This window comes from Lithobates pipiens, unplaced genomic scaffold (assembly GCF_037356315.1).
Source record: "Lithobates pipiens isolate NorthernLeopardFrog02 unplaced genomic scaffold, aLitPip1_a1.2 Scaffold_18, whole genome shotgun sequence".
In the NCBI taxonomy this organism is placed as follows: Eukaryota; Metazoa; Chordata; class Amphibia; order Anura; family Ranidae; genus Lithobates; species Lithobates pipiens.
In genome coordinates, this window is record NW_027507758.1 from 503293252 (window position 1) to 503320126 (window position 26875).

General features: G+C 43.1%; 1 protein-coding gene across 5 annotated transcripts in view; it reads left to right on the plus strand.

Moving 5' to 3' along the window:
• PPP2R3A (protein phosphatase 2 regulatory subunit B''alpha) overlaps positions 1-26875 on the plus strand; it is a 295427-nt gene that overhangs the window by 250831 nt on the left and 17721 nt on the right. For all 5 annotated transcript variants that reach the window (XM_077488675.1, XM_077488677.1, XM_077488678.1 and 2 more), the window contains 6 exons: positions 10869-11132; positions 12147-12250; positions 12838-12940; positions 17872-17946; positions 20959-21045; positions 24273-24429. In XM_077488675.1, the coding sequence (XP_077344801.1) occupies positions 10869-11132; positions 12147-12250; positions 12838-12940; positions 17872-17946; positions 20959-21045; positions 24273-24429 (790 nt within the window). The remainder of the gene's footprint in view (positions 1-10868; positions 11133-12146; positions 12251-12837; positions 12941-17871; positions 17947-20958; positions 21046-24272; positions 24430-26875) is intronic.

The following is a 26875-nucleotide window of genomic DNA, read 5'->3' on the forward strand; positions in this document are numbered from 1 at the left end:
ACAGTCAGTGAACTAATAAGGGGGGGGGCAAGCCGTGGCTCTGTGTCTAAATGGACACGCAGAGCAGTGGCTCAGCTTGGGTGCCCCCTAAGCAAACTGCTTCCTCTGGGGCACTTGGCAGAAGGGAGGGGCCAGAAGCACGGATGAGGAACCTGTGAAGAGAAGGATCTAGACTGCTCTGTGCAAAACCACTGAGACAGAGCAGGTAAGTACAATGCCCTGTACACGCGGTTGGACATTCCGCTGACTAAATCCGTCTGATTTTTTTCTGACCGATTTTGGCCCAAACTTGTCTTGCATACACACGGTCGCACAAAGTTGCCAGAAAATCTGATCGTTCAGAACGATGTGAGGTAAAACATGGAACTATAAAGAGGCCAGTAGCCAATAACTTTTGTCTCGTGATTTAATCTGAGCATGTGTGCCACTTTGTGCGTCTGAATTTAAACGATCGGATTTTGTTGTCAGAATTTTTTTCTATCCAGAGCTCAATCTGTGCATCGGAAATTCCGACGGTAAAAGTCCGATGGAGCCCACACACGATCGGAATTTCCAACAACACAATCCAATAGCACATTTTCCGTTGGAACGTCCTACTGTGTGTACAGGGCATTACGTGTTTGTTTTTGTTTTTTTAAAAGGTGCCTTGACAGAAGAAAGGTTGAGAAACACTGACTTATGCCGTGTACACACGACCAGACTTTTTGACAGCACAGGTCCGATGGAACGAGTCCGTCAGACAATTCGATCTTGTGTGGGCTCCATCGGACCTTTGCTTGCCAAAAATCCGGTGGACTTTAGAAATAGAACATGTTTTAAATTTTTTCCGCCGGACCGAGAAATCCGTTTGTGTGTATGCTAGTCCGACGGACAAAAACCGACGCTAGGGCAGCTATTGGCTACTGGCTATGAACTTCCTTATTCTAGTCCAGTCGTACGTCATCACATATGAATCCGTGGGACTTTGGTGTGATTGTGTGTGGCCAAATCCGTTCATTCATAAAGTCCGTCGGAACTCCGCCGAAAGACCGTCGGACCTAGTCCCTCAAAGTCCGGTCGTGTGTACGCGGCATTACAGTATATGTCAGGGCAAAACCATCTTATGGTGAACATCACTGATATAAATACTTCCAAATAATTTTTTTCCCTTTGAAACCATTGCAAGTACAGAAAAATACCTGTTGATTTGCCAGAATTTCCTGTTTTGGCTAACACCATGCCTTTGCTGGACTAAAATCATAAAAAGCATGGTCAGCCCTGCCTACTGGACTAGAGAACTTGAATCTACACCCCATCGCTCTTTGTCCCACTTCAAATGTATGCATTGATCTGTCAATGATTGAGTGCTTATACTCACCTGAATACAACCCCCCCCCCCCCCCCTCCAACGGTCCAGCAGAGGGCTGTTCATGGTCTATGGAGCCTACTCTGGGATGCATGTGGGGAACAATCCAGAACTCAAGACCGCTGGAGTGTCGGACCAGTCTTGTGCTGGGAGGATCGGAGTATTAGGTAAGTAACTTTCCCTTTTCGTCCCCTAGACCAGTGGTCACCAAACTACAGCCCTGGGGCTGGATGTGGCCCTTTGCTTACCTTTATCCGGCCCTTGGGACACTATTCCAACCACTGACCCCCAACAATGGGGCACAATTCCTCCAACTGACACTAATGATGGGGCACAATTTCTTCCTTTGACACCAACCATGGGGCACAATTCCTTCAACAATATGGAATTGTTTACTCCCACTGGACACCAAGACATTTTCTACTGCTAATCGCCCCAGTCCGACTCCCCTAAAGTCTGAAGGACCATAAACTGGCCCTTTGTTTAGAAAATTTGGTGACCCCTGCCCTAGACAAAAATTAAGTTTGGGCACAGCTTCACTGCATAGGGAAAAAAAAAAATCTTTGCCCAGAGATGGGCTTTACATTCTAGTTTAGGACTATAGAGATAAAGCTTAAGCGGAGTTCCACCGAAAAGTGGAACTTCTGCTCATTCGATTCCTCCCCCCCCCCCCCGGTCCCACAATTGGCACGTTTCACGGGGGAGGGGGTGCAGATACCTGTATAATACAGGTATCTGCACCCATTTCCGGGAATAGACTCCCGCGGGAGTCACGCCCCTTCCCGCACCCCCGCTGTCTCCTGGGAAACACACAGGTCCCAGGAGATAGTGGGGACCACTTACAATGCCCATTTGCGCTAGGGAACCGGGAAGTGAAGCAGCAATGATTTCACTTCCTGATTCCCTCATTGAGAAGGGTGGCGGCAGCAGCCGAGCGATTGATCAGCTTCGGGTGCCGACATCACTGGACCCTGGGACAGGTAAGTGTCCATTTATTAAAAATCAGCAACTGCAGTATTTGTAGCTGCTGGCTTTTAATAATTTTTTTATAGGTGGACTCTCTCTTTAATGGCGGGTCAGAAAAACCATGCAAACCAAATATTTACAGAAAAAGGTTTTACAAAAACTAGACAAGAGGCTACAGTAAAATAAATGATCACAAGAATGAAGAGTAATTTAAAAGGTTTTGCCTGGTTTGTCCAATTCAATGTAGCATAAGTCCGGTTCAGTGCATCAGAGTCACTGGGCTTCAGAATGGCTTTCTGCAAATGTTTGTTATTTTGATTAAAAGCGGAGAGCTCCAGAGCTTCAATTACACCAGCTTTTTTGTGAAACCTCTAGAGCAGTGGTCATCAACCCTGTCCTCGGGCCCACTAACAGGCCAGGTTTTATGTATTACCTTGGGGAGATGCAGACTAGAATACTGCAATCGCTGAGCAGCAAATTATATTACCTGTGATGTATTTCAGTTATCTTGCAAACCTGGCCTGTTAGTGGGCCCTGAGGACAGGGTTGATGACTACTGCTCTAGAGGGCATTACTGAGCCCTCTCTCCACTTAAAGTGTTTATAAACCCAGGATCCTGCATTTACTATATCTGGTCTCCTGCTGTACACAGAACATGGAAATGCAATTCTTTTAGTAAATATAAACAGCAAAATACCCTTTCTCATCAGCAGTATTTTGCAGTCTTGTGACTTCTATCAGTGTCTGGTTAAAGCTTATAGAAGGTGTTTTCATTCTACTCTGACAGTCCTATGAGGCTGCAGGACCCTTGACCCTTTATCTGGACAGTGCTGATCGCCCCTCTGCTGATCTTGCACCTTCCAAAAAAACGAGCAATTCACACCAAACTGAGCATGTGCAGAATGACTCCAAAGGCTTGGTCTTATCAGTAGATGGATGTCCAAAAATCATAGTTTGTAGTTAGGCAGTCAACAGAATTTTGAACAGAATTAAGCCAATAATTAAGATAAACTAATCAAGAAATATCTTATGTGCACTTTTACAACCCAGGAAGCAAGGGATCAAGCATTTTTGAAGGGCGGAGGGTCTAAATAAAAATAATCTAGTTAGCTGTAGGGATGACTAATATTCCTGTTAAGCTGACTAGTTGAATAAGTATTATTTTAAAGATTTGCTTTATGTAATGGCTACAATAGCCCCCCACATAGTGAGTAAGCAGCATGTGCAGAATAATTTGTTGTCTACACAGTGGCCTATATATGTTGCTTTTGCAGATTGCTCATCCACTCACAATATCGCCCCCCCCCCCATGATCATGTACTCACTGCTTTCCTAAAACTGCTTGTATGAGGTGGGACATTTCTTGGAACTCCCTGACCCTCATCACCTCGCTATGTATCCAGTACTGGTGTGGGGTTCCGTATGGCGAAAGACATTAACTGCTCCAGCTTTTCCATTGACACACAGCTGTTTCCAGTGTCATTCAAAGCTGTTAGTGGGCACTGTGCAAATGTATGGGTTGTAGGTTAGTAGTAGGAGATCGGAATAACCATTCTTAGACCTACACCTATGTAGGTCATGGCAGCACAGTGTTTTTCAGCAGCTGCAACATTTTATGAAAAGAAAGTAGGGTAACACTGTGGAAATGGGCTTCATGTAGCGGACTTTCAGCATGTTTCAATATTTTTTCCAACGTTTCAAATGTGCCATGGAAAGCTGCACCACTAGGATAGTCCTAGCCTAGCGCCTTGCAGTTCATACTGTCACTGTGGTTCCAGTCTACACTTGTAGCCATCCAGTTTCCAACCTTTGCACATCTCCATCGTATATGTGACTTATCACCACTTTCTAAACATGCTACTTAGCCCTTGTACACACGGTCGGAGATTCCGATGGACCAAGTTTTCTAACTTGCCGGTAATTCCCACAAAATGCTCCTATCGGACATACTCCGATCATGTGTAGCCTACTCCGACGGACAAAGTGCCACGCATGCTCAGATCAAATTCCTAGACCAAAGCTACTAGCCTGAACGTAGTCCCGTCGTAACGAAATAACGTCATCACGTTATGTATAATCGGATTTTCCGACAACTTAGTCCGACCGTGTGTATGCAACATCACTTCAGGACCTCTTCCGGAATTAATCCGACGGATTTGGTTGTCGGAATCTCTGACCGTGTGTACAAGGGCTTACAGTAAAGCTGGCCATAGATGGGTAAAATTTCTAATGAAAATTCATGGGAAAAGAAGTTCCTAACAATGTTTGTTTTTCTAATCATTAGTGGGTCAAATCGATGTTCGTTTTTGACCGAAGCGACTTTTTTGTCCATAAATGGAATCTCTCAGCCACGCCTCCTCATCTCCATATGTCATAATCACTAGTTCCGATTGGTTCTGTTCACAGTGTACTACTCAAAACATTGGCTCTTACTGAAATGGTCCCTGCTGAAAAGGGTATTCTACTGAGTGTAAAATCTAAAGGACTTTACTTCTTACATAATCTGGTTGATGTGGAAAGGAGTCTGGAACTCCACCATCTGGCTGGAAAGGTGCTTAAAAACAAAAAAACAAACGTGCATGTGCTTTTTTGGGTGTATTTTATTGCATTAGGGAGTCAATTCAAATGTTTGGACTGTCCTCTCACAACATAGGAAAAAAAAGCACTGGGTGGAATGGGGTCCTATCCAATGCCCCTCCTTCTCCTCCAACTCCCCTCTTCTCCCTTCTCTCATCCCAGTTGCTTTCTCCTGCCCCCCCCCCCCCCCCCAGCATGCTTTCCACTCCCCTTAACACAACTGCATTGTTTTGCACTCTCCTTTACCAGTACTGATTCTTGTGTCCATCCTGTTGTTTCCTAGCATCTCCACTGTGACACATTCAAGAGCCGCTATTTAAAGTGTTACTAAACCTTCAACAGTAAAATCAGTTTGTATATGCAATAATGCATGCTTGTTATACTCATTGTGGAACCTAAGAGGTTAATCCTCTGCATTGTTTGAAAAGACTGCTTGCTTATGTATGCACAGATCCTCCCCTCCCTGCACTGCCCCTCTGGACAAGTCTGGATAAGACAGAGCCTTTGGAGTCAGGCTGCACATGCTCAGTTTGGGGTGTATCGCTAGAGAGGTCTTTTTTTTGTTTGTTTGTTTTTTTTTTGTTTCTTGGGAAAGTGTATGTGATCAGCACAGGGCCAATCTTCACTGTCCAGACAGAGGGTCAGGAGCCTCATAGGACAGCTCAGTGCAGTATGAAAACTCCTTCTACAAGCTTCACCAGGAATTGATATAAATATATACTGCTGATGAGAAAATGTATTTAGCTGTTTATATTTACTAAAATAATTGCATTTCCATGTTCTGTGTACTGTGGGAGAACAGATATAGTGAATGCAGGGTCCTGGGTATGGTAAGACTTTAAAGAAGGTCTGTTTCCTGGTTTCTTGCAGTTTGAGCAATGCTGAGAATTCTGTCATTTGCAAACCTTGTGTAGATGCAAATTGTTATGTGTTCAAGGGTCACCATCAAGTGGAGCTGTTCATTCCAGTGCCTTGCAGAACTTCGACTACCTTAGTGCTCTGGGGTCATAAATTCTGGAAAGGTTTGGCAATATAATTGCCCCTGTGAAAGGTTGGGTGACCTGCTTTTTGCTCTAGACAGTGCTGCCTCACTTTCTTTCTAGAGCCAAGTTATGACTTTCTTTATCAGCCTCACTGGAGGAGTTCTCAATTTGTCCTGTATCCCTAATCATAGTTTCCTTTAATTTGAAGCTGGGCACACACTGGTCGAAAATCACCTGGTTTAGCAGGAACTGACTGACTCCGTGTTTTACAGCTCTGTCCAAAATAAGCTGGTCTAACACCGACGGCACCCGTGTTGGTATAGCAATCTAGCTGTTTTTTTTTTTTTGTTCAGCCCTTAGTAATAAATGAGGAACAAAAAGTGCAGTGTGTACCAGGCTTAAGGTGGCTATTAAACGGAAGTTGTTTTTATTCTGTTATTCTGCCTCCCTGACGGAAATTATAGGTATTAAGATGTTGATCACCCCAGCTTCCTAAACTCATTGCTTGGAAGGTGAAGAGGGAGGGGGGATTTCATTTTGCTTTTAGCAATGCATTCACTCACTATCTACCTTGCAATGTTTTCATTTTAATATTCTTTACCCACATAGATTCCAGCCTCATGTTTGACATAACTAAAATGCTAGTGCATGCCCTCACCATGGACTGGCTTGATTACTGTGACATCCTTCTGCACGGATGACCAAAGATCAAGCTGGCACTACTTCAGTCTATCCTAAACTTGGATAACTTGCATGACTGATCCAAGTCCTTAAATTCTGCTTCTCTCTATCAGTTCCTCCACTAGTGGCAAGTTACAGTAATAGTTCAGTGCAGACCTTCTTCGGCATGCTTCTTTCGATTATTTTCTTGATGATATCCAATACCACATCAAGCACACCTCTGCTCTGCAGGTGACCCTTTACTCCCTCTCTACTCATGCCCTTGCATTCAGGTCTTCATTGGGCCTCTCTCTGTTGCATAATATAATTATATCATTGTTATAAACAGGACTAATCACAGATATATTTTAATTATTTTTCAGTTTCATTCGTTTTTATTTGGTTTTAACAAGTGGTTAACATGCAAACATTTTGCCCAAGCAGGGGCTTGCATTGAGGTTGTAACAGAAGTTCGCTCACTAGGAGAGCAAAAATAAGGCGATACATAATCAGAAAAGATGAGTGTTAACTCAACAGCAGTAAACAGAAGTGTTCATGAAACCATAAGGGCCAAGGGGTCCCTAAAGGAGGTTCCCCACAACTACGGGTCACCCCCTTGGCCCACCAGTATCCAAAAGGTGGTGCAATATACAGCCTAGACTGAACTGAATAGTATAAAAGGAGCAGAAACCAGAAAAAAGGTTGGACAGAAAAGTAAAGCTAGAGGAAAAGCGCTCTCTCACCTACCGATAAGAAGCTAGTGAAGGGATAGAAGAGTCTAGGGAAGAAAGGGAGACCAGAAGGATAGAGGCCAAGAGCTGGGGGCGAAGGTAAGGGTTTGGCAGCATCAGGATTGTCAGTCACAGGTGGCCCAAGCTGGTTGGGAGGGTAGGAAAGGCATATGACAGCGATGGTTCCCAAATTTTTAGTAACTTAGCATGAGAGTAGTTGTGGATGCTCTGTTCATTAAGCATCAGGCTTTTATTTTTATTTTTCCGTAAAACTGGTTAGTTTAAATAGGATCTGAACTCTGGAATCTGTTTTAAGAAAGGCAGGCAGAGGGTAATAGGCTAGTCACCAGCATAGCCTGTGGTCTTCATGCAGCTGATCTGTTCCAAATAGTAACCTGTGCCTTGTTCTGCAGAGGCAGGGTTTGCTTCCTCACATCAGGGCCTTTAGCAAAATGGATATCTGTATGGTTATCAGTAATTTCAAGCAAATAGGAAGTTTCTCAGTTGGTGTAGCATAAGCCTCTACACACAGTCATGTAATTCATGTTCCTATGTGTATATAGCTTAATTTTACTGTTTTATCATGTATTTTACTGTATGAATTTTCAATATGATCCACATTAAATATACAATTTTTTTGGCCCCCTACTGGTGACTGCATGTTTCATTTAAAGTCCCACCCTGTTCTTCTTTTTTTCTTTAGCAAGGAGAACGGTGAACAGCACAGTAGCAACTAAACCAGTTCTCGCACCAAATCTCTCGAGACTAGCAGACAGAGGTAGCAGAGTTTTAGGGTCACACTGCAGCTATACAGCTAGAAATATGTGGGCACAGGAGTGCCCTAGGCACACTTATACATGGAAGTTCACTGCTGTTCTTAGGAGAAATTGCAGATAAATGGTACATTTTCAGGGGACTGCTTTGACACAACAACATTTCTAGATCTTCACTTTTTGAGGTCAGATTCATCTTAAGGGCTCGTTCACACGGGCACAGAGGGCCATACACTGTCAAGACAGATTTGTATTTCTGCTCCCAGGAGTTACAGGTGTTTGCATACAGCCATGGACAGCAACCTGTACAAATCAATGACAAGCAGACTGACACTATGGTTGTAATTGCATATTAAAGCGCTTACATGCAAACAAGGATGGATTAGTCTGTGTCCAGGGCCACTTATCCATCGCTGTAAGCACGTAACTACTTGCATTTGTGGTTTCATCTGTCAGCCTGCAACTCCTGTGTGCAGAAATGCACTCTTTCCTGACAGTATGTAGCCTCTGGGGTCACGTGCACTAAAACTACCACTGGGGGGAAAAAAAAATTTTTTGTATCTTTAAACAAACATAGTAAAGAGAGACATTTGACATTACAGCCAAAAGAAAAAAGTATATATTTAAATTTTTTCACAGTTTTCCAAGTTTCCTGGGCACTCAAAAACGACCCGTCACCATCACTTAAGAAGAGGTGGAAACATAAGCATGCACTATCTATAGTACAAGCCTGCATGTTTATACTACAAGTGTTCTGAAGAACAGTGATTTGTTGGTTGGATCTTCTGACTATTTCAGGTCTGTTTCTGTTTTAGAAACTCAAACACACTTGAACTCACATTTGTCCTCCATGTACTTTATTTCAATTTCCGTGATCTATGTGGTGTTAGATTTTGTATTGCTTCCAAGGTTGCCTCGGGTCATTTGTGTTTAGGAGTGCATAAAAATATGCAGTATCTGTTCTCTTGGGGTTTTCACCATATGCTAATACGGTTCACTTACTGCATGTAAAAGATGAGAAATATTTTAACTGTAGTTAGTCTATAATAGTTTGTTGATAATTACTTTACCCCTTAGCCATAAATCTCAATAGTAAGACTGTTAAATGTCATCCTGCAGTCATTTTGTATTTTCAATGCATGCTGACATTCTAGATGGCTATGTACTGCTTTGTACCACATTTTCTGAAATGTGTATCGACCAGGCCTTGTCATTGGATATGTTTTTAATTTTTTTTAAAGTTATATGCTGCAAGAAAGACATGGCCTCCAGATATCTGCGTAGAGGCCATCCTATTTTAAAAATATATTTAATTGTATACAAATACATTTTCTATTTGTTTCAAGCTTCCATTATTTCATGTGTATTTAAAGCCAAAATATTTCCTAAAACTTGTATAGGGTAAGGGTAGAACATGTTGGATTTTTATTGCAGAGTTGTTCCCCTGGGATATTTACCACTCTATAGTTGTCCTGGTAACAATTGATGCTGGTACTGAAAGTGATGTGAAATCCATAACTTTGAGTTGGTTAAGGAATAAAGGGGAAGTTTTTCATTGGGGACACTTGTTGTGATGACTACTGTCTAAGACGGGTGTCAAACTCAATTTTATTGCGGGCTGCATCAGCAGTATATTTGCTCTTGAAAGGGCCACTTGTGTCAGGGGTTTGCTACATGCAGGGTTCAGGAGCGCAGGAGTGCTTTATGTGCAGGGTTTAGGGGTGTGCTACATACCAAGTGCAGGGTGTACTACCCCAACTACCCCCCCCCCCCCAAAGCTTCCTCACATCTCCCTCTCCTACCTGGCTCTAGTACCTCTTTGTGTAGGCAGCGATCCTTGCAGGGGAGATCACTCTCTCTCTCTCCCCCCACTGTGACCCGCCATGAGTGTATGCCTGGATGTGTTAGATCTGGAAGCCTTCTGTGTTTACAAGTGACAACAGGGAGCAGGGGGTGAGAGCTGGAGGTGGTAGAATGGTTTTCTGCCACGCTGGCCACAAACCTTGGTGTGAAGGCCACATGATAAGGCCTGGTGGGCCGGATTCGGCCTGCGGGCCCTGTTTTTGACCTATGTGGTCTAAGTAGTTTTCCTTCATGTTGGAAGAGAAATCTCATCATTGAAAGTAAAAGAAAATCCCACATATTGGGTTGTCCCTGGAAAAGTAATAAAGGAGAAATCTTCCAATGGGGACACTAGTTCCAGTGACCTAGGGTTCCCTAAGGAACTCCATTAATTTGCAGGGATTTCCCGTTTGGCTATGGGCCAGGGAGTGAAGGGGAATCTCTGCCATGAGGCACTGATGGCGGGAAAAAAAAATCTGACAGAGGTTATATCCCTCCCTCTACAAAATGTAAAAAGTGTTTTGCCTATACCTCTACTTTAATGAATATCTGTATGTTTATGGGCCATCCATGGTTTGGGCGGGTGAACATTTTAAACCCTGCACCAGATGTGCTTGGAACTCTAAAGCTAAAATACACCCACCAACCTTGTCCTGTGGCTGCAACATTGACCATCCTGTTGATACAAATATTCATGTTTTAGTGTAAAAACCTAGCTTGGTTATATGTAGCATCATCCTATATATATCCTGGGATTTACAAGAGTACACATTCCACCATCTGGCCAGAGGTAAGGTAAATAGCGGCAGGTTGAGATTTTCTGTTACAGATTCATTCTAGTTGTATGTTATTTGAACAATAAACTGTTCTCTTGCTGTGCAGGAGAGAAAAAGTTGTACTTTCTGCCTAATAGAAGATTTCTTTGACTTGCATTTATATGAATGTTGCTAGTTCATCTAATGGCGTATTTCCATTTTTTATAATCTTGCAGGTTCAGAACAAGCAGGAGAAGAAACCAGGGACCCCTCCTCCCGCCCCCGTCCCCCCAGTAATTACACGACCTGCCTCCCCTCCACCTGTCAACAAAGTAACAGTCATCCCTTCCCTGTCTGTAAACATTCCACGATTCTACTTCCCCAGAGGACTGCCCAACCCCAGCAACAACCATGATGACATCATCACCAAGACTGAAGCAATTTTTGCCAGTATGGACGATGAAAAGGCAGATATTTATGAAATGGGGAAGATTGCCAAGGTAAAACAAATCATTACTTTATACCAGTGGCCATCAACCCTGTCCTCAGGGCCCACTAACAGGCCAGGTTTTATGTATTACCTTGGGGAGATGCCGACTAGAATACTGCAATCGCTGAGCAGCAAATGATATCACCTGTGATGTATTTCAGTTATCTTGCAAACCTGGGCTGTTAGTAGGCCCTGGGACAGGGGTGATGACCACTGCTTTACACAGTTTGACAGTCTGCTAGCCCTGAAGGAAGGGGAAAAGGTGTAGGGTGACAATATTGTCCAAGCCTGGGGCAGGTCTGCCCCATCAGCTGATAGCAGACAATAGCCCACTATAAGCTGACTCTGGGTCACAGGGGGACAAATGTAATTGTAGTCCTGTGACCCACGAGATAAGTATGGCCTACAAAAATGTGGACATATTCTTTTACACAACCCAACTTGGTTCGTGGAGGAGTTCATTCTTCTCTCTTCTCCTGTAAGAATGTTAGACTGACAATGCTATGCAAACCAACAGGAGTATTACAGGGGGCCAATATTCTGATAGCTTCAGATACCTATGCTATCTGTGTTTAAAAATGCATGCAATGATAGTTTAAATAATTACATCAATGGTATTTTAGGTCTACAGCAGTTTCACTTAAAAAAAAATGCTGTCACCTGTAGTTATCAATAACAGGGAGGATGTTTATTCTTCTCTTAAAGACATTTGCCTCTATATTGAACCTGACTGCACACCATTTCTGTTATGTAATTAAGTCCATGCAAGGAGCTTTCACATGAATTAGGTGATAAATCCTGCTGAAGCATAGAATGGTAGAATGACTGGCACACAATTTTATGACCAGCCAAGAGCATTCATCAGACACAATAAGCAAGAATGCCGTACTTGAGGTATTAGAAGTCCATTTTTTAGTACATGTACTGTATATTGCTTCTGTAACATATTAGCGGACCAGCTTGCCTTTGTTTTATTTTGTTCCCATTGGACCTAAATCCTCCTCGTCTTGTCTTCTCTCTGTAGATTTGTGGTTGTCCGCTCTACTGGAAAGCAGCACTGTTTAATGCGGCCGGAGGAGAGCGGACGGGATTTGTGTCTGTGCATTCATTTATTGCAACGTGGAGAAAGTAAGTATCAAGGAATTACACCTTTACTTCTTTTCACAAGGCCTAGACATTGTTATCAATGGGGCTGATTCCATAAGGCAGTAAAGAACAGAAAAAACGTGCAAGGTATGGAAATCTGTTACCAAATGAATAGATTTTGCACCTCACTCTTGCTCTTTGCACAGCCTTATGTAAAAGGACATGAAGTAAATAAAATTCCCATACCATCCTGTCTGGTCACTTCAGTCTTTTAGCATTTCTACTTTGTGTCCTTAGGTTTTTACATAACAGCAGTATTATTGGTTACTGGCAGTTACCACATTGTAATAATTAGCAATATGAAGTTGTATAATAAATGCAATAATCTATACCAGTGATGGCGAACCTTGGCGCCCCAGATGTTTTGAAAATACATTTCCCATGATGCTCAACTACACTGCCGAGTGCATGAGCATCATGGGAAATGTAGTTCCAAAATATCTGGGGTGTCAAGGTTCACCATCACTGATCTATACAGTTTAATGCCAACGTTGGGTGAGTTACAAGTATCATACACTTTATGCATGCACGTTCTTCTGAAAGATACATTTTATTTTATTTATTTGCAGGTTGCTACAGAACTGTCACGATGACACTTCCAAATTCATGTACCTTTTAGCAAAACCAGGCTGCAGCTATTTAGAGCAAGAAGACTTCATCCCCCTCCTGCAGGTAAGGCTGGAAGGACAAGTGTCCTGGGTGCAATCAATTGACCGGTTTGGGAAGCACCATACTACTTGAATGCAGAATTGTTTTCATGCTGCATTAAACAATGTAAACCCCAACTTTTAAAGTGGTTCTAAAGTCAGAAGGTTTTTTTATCTTAATGCATTCTATTGTAAAAAAATCTTCTGGGTACAGCTCCCCCCTCAGCCCCCCTAATACTTACCTGAGCCCATCTCAATCCAGCGTTGTTGTACAATGTTGTTCTCCCTCCTCATTGGCTGAGACAGCCGTGGGACACCATTTTTCTTTGCCTTTGTCAATTAAAGTCAGTGAGCCAATGAGAAGATAGAGGGGTGGGGCCCAGCCACGACTCCATGTCTGAATGGACACACAGAGCGTCGGCTCACCTCAGGTGCCCCCATAGCAAGCTGCTTGCTGTGGGGGCACTTGGCGGGAGGGGCCAGAAGCGCCAGCAAGGGCCCCCAGAAAAGGAGGTTCTGGGCTGCTCTGTGCAAATCATTACACAGAGCAGGTAAGAATAACTTTTTGTTATTTTTAAATGAACAAAAACGAGACTTTAGTATCACTTTAACTTATAGTATTTGCTTCCCTTGCTCTACAAAATATTAGTTCCAATACACTTAGCTCCAAAGGTGACAATACTGCTCTTCCACAGTTAATGTTGTGAGTGATTTCCATTCTAGCAGATAGTGGGTTAAGGCGGAAAAAAAAAATAACGCAGCCACCACATCTAAGGACTAGTAGGCTGCCATTTTTTTTGTGGGGGGGTTAAATATGCTTTGATGAAAATGTTGTATTCTGTGCCTTTTAGTTATCCTTCAGGGTGATAGCACATTGTTTTATTTGGCAGATTCATGGAAGTATAGTGGGTAGCTGTTTCTTCCCCTATTCTATTTGGTAGCTTTCCCTAGGAGTTGCCTTTGCTTTATAGAATTCTTTTTGCTTCACTAATTAACAGCTTGCTCGAGCATGCAGAGCATTGCTTTAGCAGAACCTTAGCTTCTCTGTTTTCAGATACATGGGCTCTCCACAGTGAAGTTGGAGAGGGAATCAGAACTGAATGTAATTGATGCTCGAGGATAGGGAAGCATTGTGCTAATAGCCAAGAAGAAAAAAAAGAAGTCATTCAGCAGCCTGATTGTGCAAACAATTCCAATACGTGAGGCGATTTTGTGTTGATTTTGATTGATTACTATTGTAGTTTTGCTTAGTACTTGATACTGTAAAATTTAAATAAAAAATAAATTTGTCTTTGTTTGAAATCCCAATGAAAGCACAAAGTCCTCTTCCCCATGCAGCAGCCTACAGATACTTTTGGTAATATAAAGTATTGGGACACCCGCCTTTACACACGCACAAACTTTTAATGGTATCCCAGTCTTAGTCCAAGGGGTTCAATATTGGTTTGGCCCACCCTTTGCAGCTATAACAGCTTCAACTCTTCTGGGAAGGCTGTCCACAAGGTTTAGGAGGTGTCTATGGGAATGCTTGACCATTCTTCCAGAAGCGCATTTGTGAGGTCAGGTACTGATGTGGATGAGAAGGCCTGGCTCACAGTCTCCGCTCAAATTCATCCCAAAGATGTTCTATCGAGTTGAGGTCAGGACTCTGTGCAGACCAGTCAAGTTCCTCCACCCCAAACTCGCTCATCCATGTTTTTATGGACCTTGCTTTGTGCACTGGTCCAAATCATTTGGTGGGGAGGGGATTATGGTGTGGGGTTGTTTTTCAGGGGTTCAGCTTGGCCCCTTAGTTCCAGTGAAGGGAACTCTTAAAGCGGGAGTCCCCTGGGAGTTCCACCGTTTTTTTTTTTTTAAAAGCCAGCAGCTACAAATACTGAAGCTGCTGACTTTTAAAATAGTGACACTTACCCGCCCAGCGCGCCCACGATGTCGGCACCCGAAGCCGATCTCTCGATCGTCTCTCGGGTGCTGCCGCCGCCATCTTGGGTATGGGAATCAGGAAGTGGAGCTTTTCGGCTTCATTTCCTGGTTCCCTACTGCGCATGCGCGAGTCGCGCTGAGCAATAAGGATGGTCCCCGCTGTCTCTGGGATCCATGTGTTTCCCAGCAGGCAGCGGGGGATTTTCGGAAAGGGGCGTAGATTCTGCGGAAAGGGGCGTACCTTATGCAGAATCTACGCTGGAAGTGGGTGCAGATACCTGTACTGTACAGGTACCTGCACCCCCCTCCCCCCTGAAAGGTGCCAATTGTGGCGCCGGAGGGGGGAGGATTCCAATGAGCGGAAGGTCCACTTTAGGGTGGACCTCCGCTTTAAGGTATCGGCATACCAAGACATTTTGGACAATTTCATACTCCCAACTTTGTGAGAACAGTTTGGGGATGGCTCCTTTCTGTTTCAACATAACTGTGCACCAGTGCACAAAGCAAGGTCCATAAAGACATGGATAAGTGAGTTTGGGGTGGAGGAACTTGACTGGTCTGCACAGAGTCCTGCCTCAACTCGATGGAACATCTTTGGGATGATTTAGAGCGGGAACTGCGAGCCAGGCCCTCTCATCCACATCAGTGCCTGACCTCAATAATGCTCTTCTGGAAGAATGGTCAACAATTCCCACAGACACACTCCTAAACCTTGTGCACAACCTTCCCAGAAGAGTTGAAGCTGTTATAGCTGCAAAGGGTGGGTCAAACCAATATTGAACCCTACGGACTAAGACTGCGATGCCATTAAAGTGCATGTTCGTGTAAAGGCAGGTGTCCCAATATTTTTGACAATATACTTTATATAGGATTAAGGCTCACTTTGGGAGCGCAGCGGTCTAAAATGCTCTGCCATGCTGGATCACATACAGAGATCTGCTATCAGAAAAGCTCATGCACTCTGCTGATTGCAGGGACTCGGGCTGTGCTTTATCGGGTGGTGTACTAGATATCTGCAGAGAGATATCACAAATAGAGCACCAGTGTTTGCTTCAGATGTTTTGTTGGAGCGGATTTAAAAAATCATAAATTTCAGGTTTATTGCACCATTGGTCTATATATTTAAGTGTACTATATATTTAAGTGTGCTCAAGCCCAACTCCAGTCAACTTTTTGTTTCAAGCCACTATTTATCACAAAAGAGCATAAGTAGCTCATATGCTAACTGTTTGTGATGGGAGAATTGGCATGTGTTTGGCCACCAAATGGAACAAACCGTGAGATCGTTTGATGTGCCCTGTGCTAAAAGTAATTGTCAAAGCTTGGGAATTGCGGCGTGTTGGCACTGGCACCTAAGTCATTTTATTAAATGACTACTCACTAAGAGACTAGTGCACACAAAAGTAGACGTATCAAAGCGCTGTGGTGAGTCTCTCTTGTTTAGGAAATGGCAAGCACAAATGTCGCTGTGCCTAGTTTGGTTCTGATGGCATTGGTATGATAACCCACAGATAACAACCAAACGTAGAAAATAAAGAAAAATACATTGCCCTCCTTCCCAATACTCTGATCTGTCCTTTGTAGGAAATGTATATTGTGAACCCTTTAACATAGAGGAGTTATATTTGGTCTATTTACACTTTAAATCTGAATTCCAAGAATTCAACCACTTTTTAAAATCTGCTGGCTTACTATGGGTTAAATCCAATGAGGTGCATGCCACCTCATGGACTTGCCTCTTTTATATACAACTGAATATTTTTCTTCTATCAGCTATCACTATACTTCTTTCGCTCTGACAGGAGAAATGTTGCTCTTTCATTCAGCAGCAATTATGCCCATCCTTCACCTTTGCTGCCCATTCACAGAAGGCTTTGTATTTTGTGACTGGTTCACATATTACAAAGTGTTCTGTGATTGGGCTGGAGGAAAGGAGGGGGCAGGCTGAATTTCTGTAGTTCCACTTTAAACTCCAAAGAATATGTACTTTAAAGGGATTTTAAATTCTTGTGGTTTTTATTTTTCAATAAAAAATAACAAACATGTTATACTTACCTGCCTTGTGTAGTAAAGTTGCACAGAGCAGCCCCAATCCTCCTCTTCTCGGGTCCCACATCTGTGCTTCTGGCCACTCACTCCTGTTGAGTGCCTCCAGCAAACAGCTTACTATGGGGACACCCTAGCCAAGCCACAGTTCCCTGTGGTCATTCAGACACAGAGTTGCGGCGCATTCTGCCCCCTCTTTTTCCTGATTGGCTCCCGCTGCTGTCAAAAGTCAATGGCGCCGCTGCTGTGTTTTAGCCAATCTTGGATGGCCAAGACGCTCATGGACATCACTGGACAGAGATATAGGGCTCAGGTAAGTATTAGGGGGGCTGCTGAACACACGAGGCTTATTATCTTAATGTATAGAATGCATTAAGGTTAAAAACCTTCTGACTTTACAGCCCCTTTAAAGTGGTTGTAAACCCTTACAACACACTTTAACCTACAGGTAAGCCTAGATTAAGGCTTACCTGTAGGTGCTGCAAATATCTCCTAAACCTACATGGTTTAGAAGATATTTACAATACCCTCTACAAGGATTTCTTCTGCGCATGCGCCGAGGTACTCGGCGCATGTGTACTTTAGAAGGGTCACGGCGTGCCGTTTTCATTAAACAACATGCCGTGACTGGCGGCTCCCGTGCGCACGTGCAGGAGTGACGTCGCGTGACTCCGGGCCAGTCACAGAGCCGGAGTCCGTGACCCTGGAAGGAAGATGGACACTTCGAGCCGGCGAGGAAATCGGGACATCGCTGGCTCCTGTGTCAGGTAAGTGACACATAATGGGCTACTATGTGATGCATAGTAGCCCATTATTCTTTACCTTTGCAGGAAAACTAAGAGGAAGTAAACCCATCAGGTTTACTTCCTCTTTAAGATGCAGTGGTTTATTCTTTGCTACATATTTGTGTTTTCCGCAGAGGAAACTTCCAAGCTTGTATCTTCACCCACTATTTACATGATTTATACATTTCTCTCTCTGTTTCAGGACATTGTGGACACACATCCTGGATTAACGTTTCTTAAGGAAGCTCCTGAATTTCACTCTCGTTACATAACAACGGTGAGTGCCCAGACAGTATATGCATGTTTATATCTCATATGATACATTAAGGATAGGGACATATCCTGCAATCAGGTGAAAAAATGTTTAGGTAACAGGATCACCCCCTCCCCTCCTTATACTTGAGTCCTCAGTTGGTCCAGTGCACTCGACTGTAGCAGTTCTCTCCTCAGTCAAATCCTGTGATGGGGAGGGGGGCAGGGCTGAGCCACACTCTGTGTCTATGGATACAGGTAGCACGGCTCAGGATCAAGCTTGCAGGTGTGCAACAATAGGAAGCTGCTTCCTCTGGGGGGGTACACCGAGAAAAGGAGGAGCCAGGAGTGCCAGTGGGGCACCCAAGAAGATCGGCACTACTCTTGGTAATTCCAATGCACAGAACTGGTAAGTATATCATGTTTGTCATTTTAATAACTACTTTACAATCACTTTCAAGTGTAACTAAAGGCAACACTTTTATTTATTTTTTTAGATTGGAGAGGGATTAGAACAACTGTCAGCTTTATTGCTGTCTGTGGGGAGACACCCTCTCTCTTTGTCCTGTTTACCATTATCATCAAAGTGAAAGTAAAAGAAAATCACAAGTTTTGGGTTGACACCAGAACACTAATAGAGAGGAAATCTTCAAATGGGGGAACTAACTATGGTGACACACTGGGATTCTCTCACTTTGGAGGGATTTCATCTCACTTTCTCATTTGGCTATGGGACAGGAAGTGAAGGGAAATCTCCCCAATGGGATTATAACCCTCAATTATGCTTTCCAAAATGTGAAAAAAAAAAGTTTAGTCTTTAGTTACACTTTAGGACCTGGTACTACTGGTACTGGGGTAATGTTTGGAAGTAAAACTTGGCTGAACATGGGCAATGTTCATTGAAAAATAGGCAGTAGAAGCCTCCTTGCTTCTCCTTTTAAAAGTGATAGGTAGCCACGCTGCCCAGCAGAAAAGCTTGGCAGCTTGATAGGGGCTATATCGATGGCCATTGTTAAATGAGGTTGGGGCAAGTTTTCTCAGATCATGCAGACTGCAGTGTATTACTGTGCAGTATGGTGCTTTAAAATATATACAATGTATAATGTAATATGCAATGTATAAAAACGCTGCTTATTCATGAAGGCCCAGTCCTTTTAATAATTCCCTGGGCCAGTGAGCCCCTTAAGGGGAAGGGGAAATCCTAGTATTGAGAGTTGTCCCTGGAACAGGAGATGAAGGGAAAACTCCCAATGGGGACTCCTATCCTAAGGATGGAATTTCCTCTTACTTAACCCCTTGGCTCTGGCGTAACGCAAATATATGGCCTTCGGCTTCAAGGGGTTGTACTAGGGTGATAGCTGCAGCGAGGCCCAAGCGCGGCCGGAGACCCAAACAAAGTCAGAATCAGCTTTGATTGGGTCTCAGATCTAGTTACCCAGAAGTGATGTCATGACATCACTTCCAGTTAACTGGAACCTTAAAGGCGCGCAATTTTTATTTTATTTTTTAAATGACAGTATTCAAAACAGCCAAACTTGACATTTTTTTTTTTTTTATTCTTTAGGTGCAAAGGAAAGATTTGGAGTCTTATAGACCCCAGATCTCTCAAAAAAAAAAATACCCGATATGTGACTATTGCCCTTGTGACAGCAATAAAAGTGATCAAAAATGTTTTTTTTTAAAGGGACAGTGTGAAAAAATAAATAATAAAAAAAATTTCAAGCACCCCATCCCTCCATGCTCACACATATGTAAGTTGAACCCACAAATGTAAAGTGTTCAAACGACACGTGAGGTATCGACATGATTGTTATAGTGAGAGCAATAATTCTAGCACTAGACCTCCTCTAACTCTAAACCGGTAACCGCTAAAAATGTTTAAAGTGCTGCCTATGGAGATTTTTAAGTACTGTCGTTTTTCACCATTCCATGAGTGCGCAATTTTAAAGCATGACATGTGAGGTATCTATTTACTCAAGGTAAAATCATCTTTCACCGTATACAAAAAATGGTTTAACTTTACTGTTTTTTTTTTTTGTTTTTTTTTCATAAGTGTGTTTTTTCCAAACAAATTGCATTTGAAAGACCACTGCGTAAATAGAGTGTGAGATAATTGCAGTGACTGCCATTTTATTCTCTAGGGTCTCTGCTAATATATATATATATATAGATAGATAGATAGATATATTATTTAGGGGTTCTAGGTAAAAATACAGATTTTAACTTGTAAGCAACAAGTGTCGGTAAAAGGCTTAGGTGTGAAGGGGTTAAGAATATAAATTCAGGTAAACATTCCCCAATGTGGACATAGCAAACATGCCTAACAGAGGTTCCAATCCTTCCTAGTCCATTTTAAGAATCTTTTCTTCAAAAAACGTTATATACATCTTTAGGGTTTTATCAATTATAGTGCACATTGCAAGGGGTATTTTTTGTTTCCTATATTTATATAACACTAATCTATTAGGCACTGCAGAAGCATTTATTTTAGTCCCTGACGTTTAGGAGTCTACACTCTAATGCCCCTATTGGTTGGTACAGTCTTACACACGCCGAGTGAGAAGTCAGTCAACCTATTGAAATTTATTTCAGGTACTTGTATAGCGCCGTCAATTTATGCAGTGCTTTACACATATATTGTACATTCACATCAGTCCCTGTCCTCAAGGAGCTTACCATCTAAGGTCCCTAACTCACATTCATACATACAAGGGCCAATTTAGGCAGGATCCATCGAGTTAACCTACCAGCATGTCTTTGGGATGTGTTAGAAAACCAGAGTACCTGGAGGAAACCCATGCAGTCACAGGGAGAGCATGCAAACTCCAGGCAGGTAGTGCCCTGGTTGGGGTTCGAACGAGCGACCCTAGTGCTGCTAGGTAGAAGTGCTACCTACCACTGTGCTACAATCAACTGTGGCAGCTCTCACAGATCTCATAATGATTAGTATGCATGCTCTGTGCAGTTAGTGTCATTTCTAACACACTGATCCGGTCCTTTTGCTAATCGATATACATTTCCTTGTTGAACCCTGCAGGTCATTCAGAGAATATTCTACACTGTGAACAGGTCATGGTCGGGAAGAATCACACCTACTGAGCTTCGCAGAAGTAATTTCCTGCAGGTAGGAATTCCTATTACATTATATAAATGTCCTGGAAGACTGCACTTGAAGTGTTGTAATTGCTATTGTAATGTAGTGCTTGGACAATGATCAGGCCACTTAAAGCTTCCCTGGGGAGTTGACTACTTCTGATCTGAGCATTTGTTATAGCATGAAGCTGTCTCTCTAAAAGATGGTGCAGTGTGTGGGCTCCAGACTAGTCGAGAATGTTTATGGTTAGGTAGGTGTCTCGTTGCATGTCTTTCTTGGGAAGACGCCTTCCTAGCCAAAAGTGGTTGTAAACCTTGCCTCTCCCCAAAGCAGTAAGTGTGATTTCTCTCTGTAGTTTCTTTCCTCTGCTATCTGCATGAGTCACTTCTGATAAGTATTCCTGACACCAGGAGATAAAAGGTGACAGGGGAGGGACTTCCAGCGCACAACCTGTGGTTGACAGCCTCAGTTCTGTTCCTGTGTCCTGTATTGAAGGGAGTGTCCCTTCCCTCCAATCAGCTCTCATAGCTCTTGTACAGTGTGTAACTGCAGCTCTCTGTAACCTGTTTTGTCTGTGAAAACCCTTTTTTATCTCTGAGTTTTACTAGGCTGTACAAGACATACAGATAATATACTGTTTAAATTTGGTACAGATTGAACTGCATGTCAGAAAACCAGCTGCTGTGACCGTATCAAAAACAATATAAAAGCAAAAATGTAACTGCGCTGGTAGAAATGAAGAAAAAAAAAAAAAAAAATCAGCAGCAATACAGTACGATAACACAAAAAATATTAATAAAATCAAAAAAGCTGCGCTATACAAAATAAAAATGTAATTACAAATTGTCCATATATTGTATGAAACCAATTAAGGCCAGATAACGTGATCACAAATAATCATAAAGTCTCTGAATTATAAACCACGGTGCACATGCATGAACTCCAAAAGTGTGCCCGATCACCCAGAAGTAGATTATGCTTACCAAATGGCAAGCATTAAAGGCGATCGGCTAAACCCAGCCTAGGGCCTCTAAGCTTGCAGGTGTCCACACCTCGGATAGGGACCACATATAGTTAAAATCTGCGTCCACCAAGCAAGGTCCGTACGCTGTCAAAAATGGCTCCGAAAAGAGAGCGGGAGAGAGGGACCACCATTGAAAACATGCAGTTGATGACGAAACGCGTCTGGTGGAAGGCACGTAGTGACGTCACCACGCCATCCGAATAGGAGGACAAGCTTCGTGTATATGCTGGCCGGCATTTTTTCGTTTTACTGCATTTTATTGATCTACCTTTGTAAGTGTTATTCCTAAGAATAAATTATTTGAACGTATTACCCTATGGTGGTCCCTCTCTCTTTTCTGAGCCATTTTTGACAGCGTACGGACCTTGTTTGGACGCAGCTTTTAACTATATGTGGTCCCTATCCGAGGTGTGGACATCTGCAAGCTTAGAGGCCCTAGGCTGGGTTTAGCTGATCGCCTTTAATGCTTGCTATTTGGTAAGCATAATCTACTTCTGGGTGATCGGGCACATTTTTGGAGTTCATGCATGTGCACCGTGGTGTTTATAATTCAGAGACTTTATGATTCTTTATTTGTGATCACGTTATCTGGCCTTAATTGGTTTGATACAATATATGGACAATTTGTAATTTAATTAAATTTTTATATTTTTATTTTGTATAGTGCAGCTTTTTTGATTTTATTGTACAAGACATATAAACACAAGGACAAAGCAGCGCCTTCTAAGTGTAGCATCTAGAACCTTTATTAGTTAAAAACCGTAATAGAAACCCTCACAAATGAGCGATAACAGCACTGTTCCGAGGACTGCCTGGTGTCGCTGGCCGGAACATCCGTATGCCAGTCTTGTGTCCGGTTACACTGGTGGAGCCCAGCGCTCCTGGAAAGCTGGGACAGGGATCAGCGTTGTGCAGGAACAATGGCAAGGAGTCATCACTTCCGGGTACGGGGTCAGCGGGGAGGTGCTTATATCTACAGGGCATATGACTGCAGATAAACAGGTACAAGCTATGTAGGAGGAAGTCACTGGGTATAGGTAAGGGTTTCCAAACACTTTAAGTGAATTGATCTTAAATTGCAAAAAAAATTGTATCAGTGAGTACCTTCAAACAAATACTATAGTCCATATGTATAAATTCATTTTTAGTTTTAATAAATACCGTATATACTCGAGTATAAGCCGAGATTTTCAGCCTCTTTTTTGAGGCTGAAAGTGCCCCCTCGGCTTATACTCGAGTCACCGCTGTCTGACTGCTCGATCAGCGTATCGAGCAGACAGACGGCGGACATTAAAATTCAAAAGCCGCGCCTCCTTCTCCGCCTCCGCCTGTGATAGGCGGAACACTGAATTTCCCAGCAGTCAGTGTTCCGCCTATCACGGACATCCGCTCATTCTCATACTACGGACGAGTATGAGAGGATGTCCGTGATAGGCGGAACACAGGCTGCTGGGAAATTGAGTGTTCCGCCTATCACAGGCGGAGGCGGAGGCGCGGCTTTTGAATTGTAGAATGGCCGCCGAGAAGAGCGGCGATCCTGGAGCGGCGATCCATCGGCACGACACGGGACGGAGGAGGCACGGGACGGAGGAGGCACGGGACGGAGGAGGCACGGGACGGAGGAGGCTCGGGACGACGGCGGCTCGGGACGGAGGCTTGGGACACAGGTAGGCTGGACACACACACAAGGCTGCACGGACACACACACACACACACACACACACACACAGGGATGGATGGATGGATGGATACACACACACACACACACACAGGGATGGATGGATGGATGGATGGATACACACACACACACACACACACAGGGATGGATGGATGGATGAATACACACACACACACACACACAGACACACACAGGGATGGATGGATGGATACACACACAGGGATGGATGGACGGACACACACACAGGGATGGATGGATGGATGGATGGACACACACACAGGGATGGATGGACGGACACACACACAGGGATGGACGGACACACAGGGATGGACAGCCATGTCTCACCCTCGGCTTATACACGAGTCAATAAGTTTTCCAGTTTTTTGGGGGTAAATTGGGGGCCTCGGCTTATATTCGGGTCGGCCTATACTCGAGTATATACGGTATGTTCTGAATGCATTTTTTTTTTAATGCTCTGTATGAGTTCTACAAATCAGTGCATTATAGTACAAATATTTGATTTTGTGTTTCTCGTGTTTGTTTCTTGTTATGTAGACATTGGCTCTGCTGGAGGAAGAAGATGACATTAACCAAGTGACAGATTACTTTTCCTATGAACACTTCTATGTCATCTACTGCAAGTTCTGGGAACTGGATACTGACCATGATCTGTACATCGACCAGAAGGACTTGGCAAGATACAACGACCATGGTGAGTATGGATTGGAGTTAAGCTGGCCATACATGGATCGAAATTCGTCCAGCTCAGCAGGGACCAGCCAAGATTCAATCCATGTATGGGCAGGCTGATTGTATCCAAGTTAATCCATCCAGCCTGTCAGCATTTTAAACTATATTTGGTGACGGCTATAGGTGCTAGCAGTAATCATTGTGTTGGCTAGGAAGGCTCTCTGCCCCCCTCCTGGCAGAACAGAGTAGCGCTGTCTGAGGCATTTGAGCAATTTTCTTTCCTGCAACCTGTGATGGAAGGAAAGAAAATTGAGTCATCTAGGACAGTAGTCATCAACCCTGCCCTCAGGGCCCACTAACAGGCCAGGTTTGCAAGATAACTGAAATACATGACAGGTGATATCATTTGCTGCTCAGCGATTGCAGTATTCTAGTCTGCATCTCCCCAAGGTGATACATAAAACCTGGCCTGTTAGTGGGTCCTGAGGACAGGGTTGATGACCACTGGTCTATGGGCTGCTTTACCTTATAACTGCAAGAAGGGGACACTCAGACTCTACAGTGATGTCATCAGGATTAAAGTGATTACAAAGAAGGTTTAAGAAGATATTTGTATTCTGTCTTAGAAATAGGATTTTTTTTACTGCCCCAGGGATGATAAATACATCTTGGCTGTCGTTCTCCTGTAAAGCCATGAATGTGTTTGTTACACCAAGGCTGTGAAAGGGTGGTTGTTGGAGGTACAGCTGTTCTCAGAAGCAGAAAGGTCAGTTCTAGGGGCAGAGAAGAAACTAGGAGAATTCCTGTTTGCTGATCTCCTGCTGCTGTACTGGGTACTTCCAAGATCATGCTGAGAGTCCTGGCACCAGGAGAGGCCTCTGTGCCTCATCTTCTGCGGTCTATATAAAGCAAGCCATTCAGTCTACGGGATGGGATGGGGCAGCTTCTGGAGGTGGGGGGTAAGGTTCACCTCTTTGAGAGCAGAGAAGTGACCTCATTGCCTAATCACTATGTGGATCTTTTAGAAAGCCTTCAGAGTTGTATCTTAATAGGTTTATTGCACAAATAGCATTAATATTATTGCACTTAATAGGTTTATTGCACACATGAAGACAGAGGCTCAGAGAAATCCGTTACTAGCTCTCCCTTTAAATGGAGGGGATTTAACCTATTTTTAAACTCTTTTTATAGTTGATTTTTCATTACTGTTTAAAACCTAGAAAATAATTGTAAACTGAATTAAGGCAGTATAATCGCAACCCTTACATTGTATGATCTGCTTGCAACTGATGCCAAAACAAAAGGAAAAAAGTAACATAGTAGAAATAAAAACGTGTACAAATAAAAAAAATGTAAACGGTTATAAGATGATCATCATACAATATAATGAAAATATTTTAACAAGAGGTAGAAAAAGGGGGTTCATAATATATCAGCGGCAGCTGGATCCACATACTTTCATGATGGCCCCTTCAATCGCACTGGATCTGGAAAATGTAAAAATATTTGAAGGTTAAATTGCAAAGGATAATAGTCCCAAACTGTTCTGAATTTTGGAAGTTTGTCTTTTTAAAGTAGATATAAACTTTTTAAATGACATCTTGTTTGCTAAAGCAGTTTATCATAAATAATTGCCCTTATTATTATCAACCATGCTTTTTCCTGCTTTTTAAAACATGTTTTTTGTAAAATCCTCTACTGAAACAAAACTGATCATACCTATGCATAGTGGAGAGACCTTAGACCAGGGGTCGCAAACTGGCGGCCCTCCAGCTGTTGCAGAACTACAAGTCCCATGAGGCATTGCAAGGCTGACGGTTACAAGCATGACTCCCACAGGCAGAGGCTTGATGGGACTTGTAGTTCTGCAATAGCTGGAGGGCCACCAGTTTGAGACCCCTGCCTTAGACTCCATGTTAGACCACACTTCAATCCCACAATAAAGTTACTTGGATGTGTAAATAAAGAAACACCTTACGAATACAACTCTGTGCCAATTCCTCCTTTAACTTGTTTCCTTGAATTTCTAAAAGACTAAAATCCCCAGAAATATCAGGAATAATATATCTTTCACATTTCACAGTTAAAGACAAACTAAATCAATGGCACTGGATATCAAGGATGAAAAAAACTCCTCCACATAGTATGTTAACCTAGTCACTACAGTCGCATACTCCCTTTAAAGGGGAACATCACCCTACCTAGTTTAAAGTAGTTGTAAACCTCAGACATGAAATACAAACAAAGCATATCCCTTTATAGTGTGTACTTGTCTAGGTTCAGGGTACCAAGTGTAATTTCTGTCTGCTGTCTTAATCCTTTGCTATCAGCATGAATCACTTCTGACAAGTTTTCCTGACGCCAAGAGGTGAGAGCAGAAGGATCTCCAACACACAGCCTGTGATTGACAGCCTTAGCTTTGTTCCTGTATGCTGTATAAAGGGGGGTGTCCCTTCCATCCAATCAGC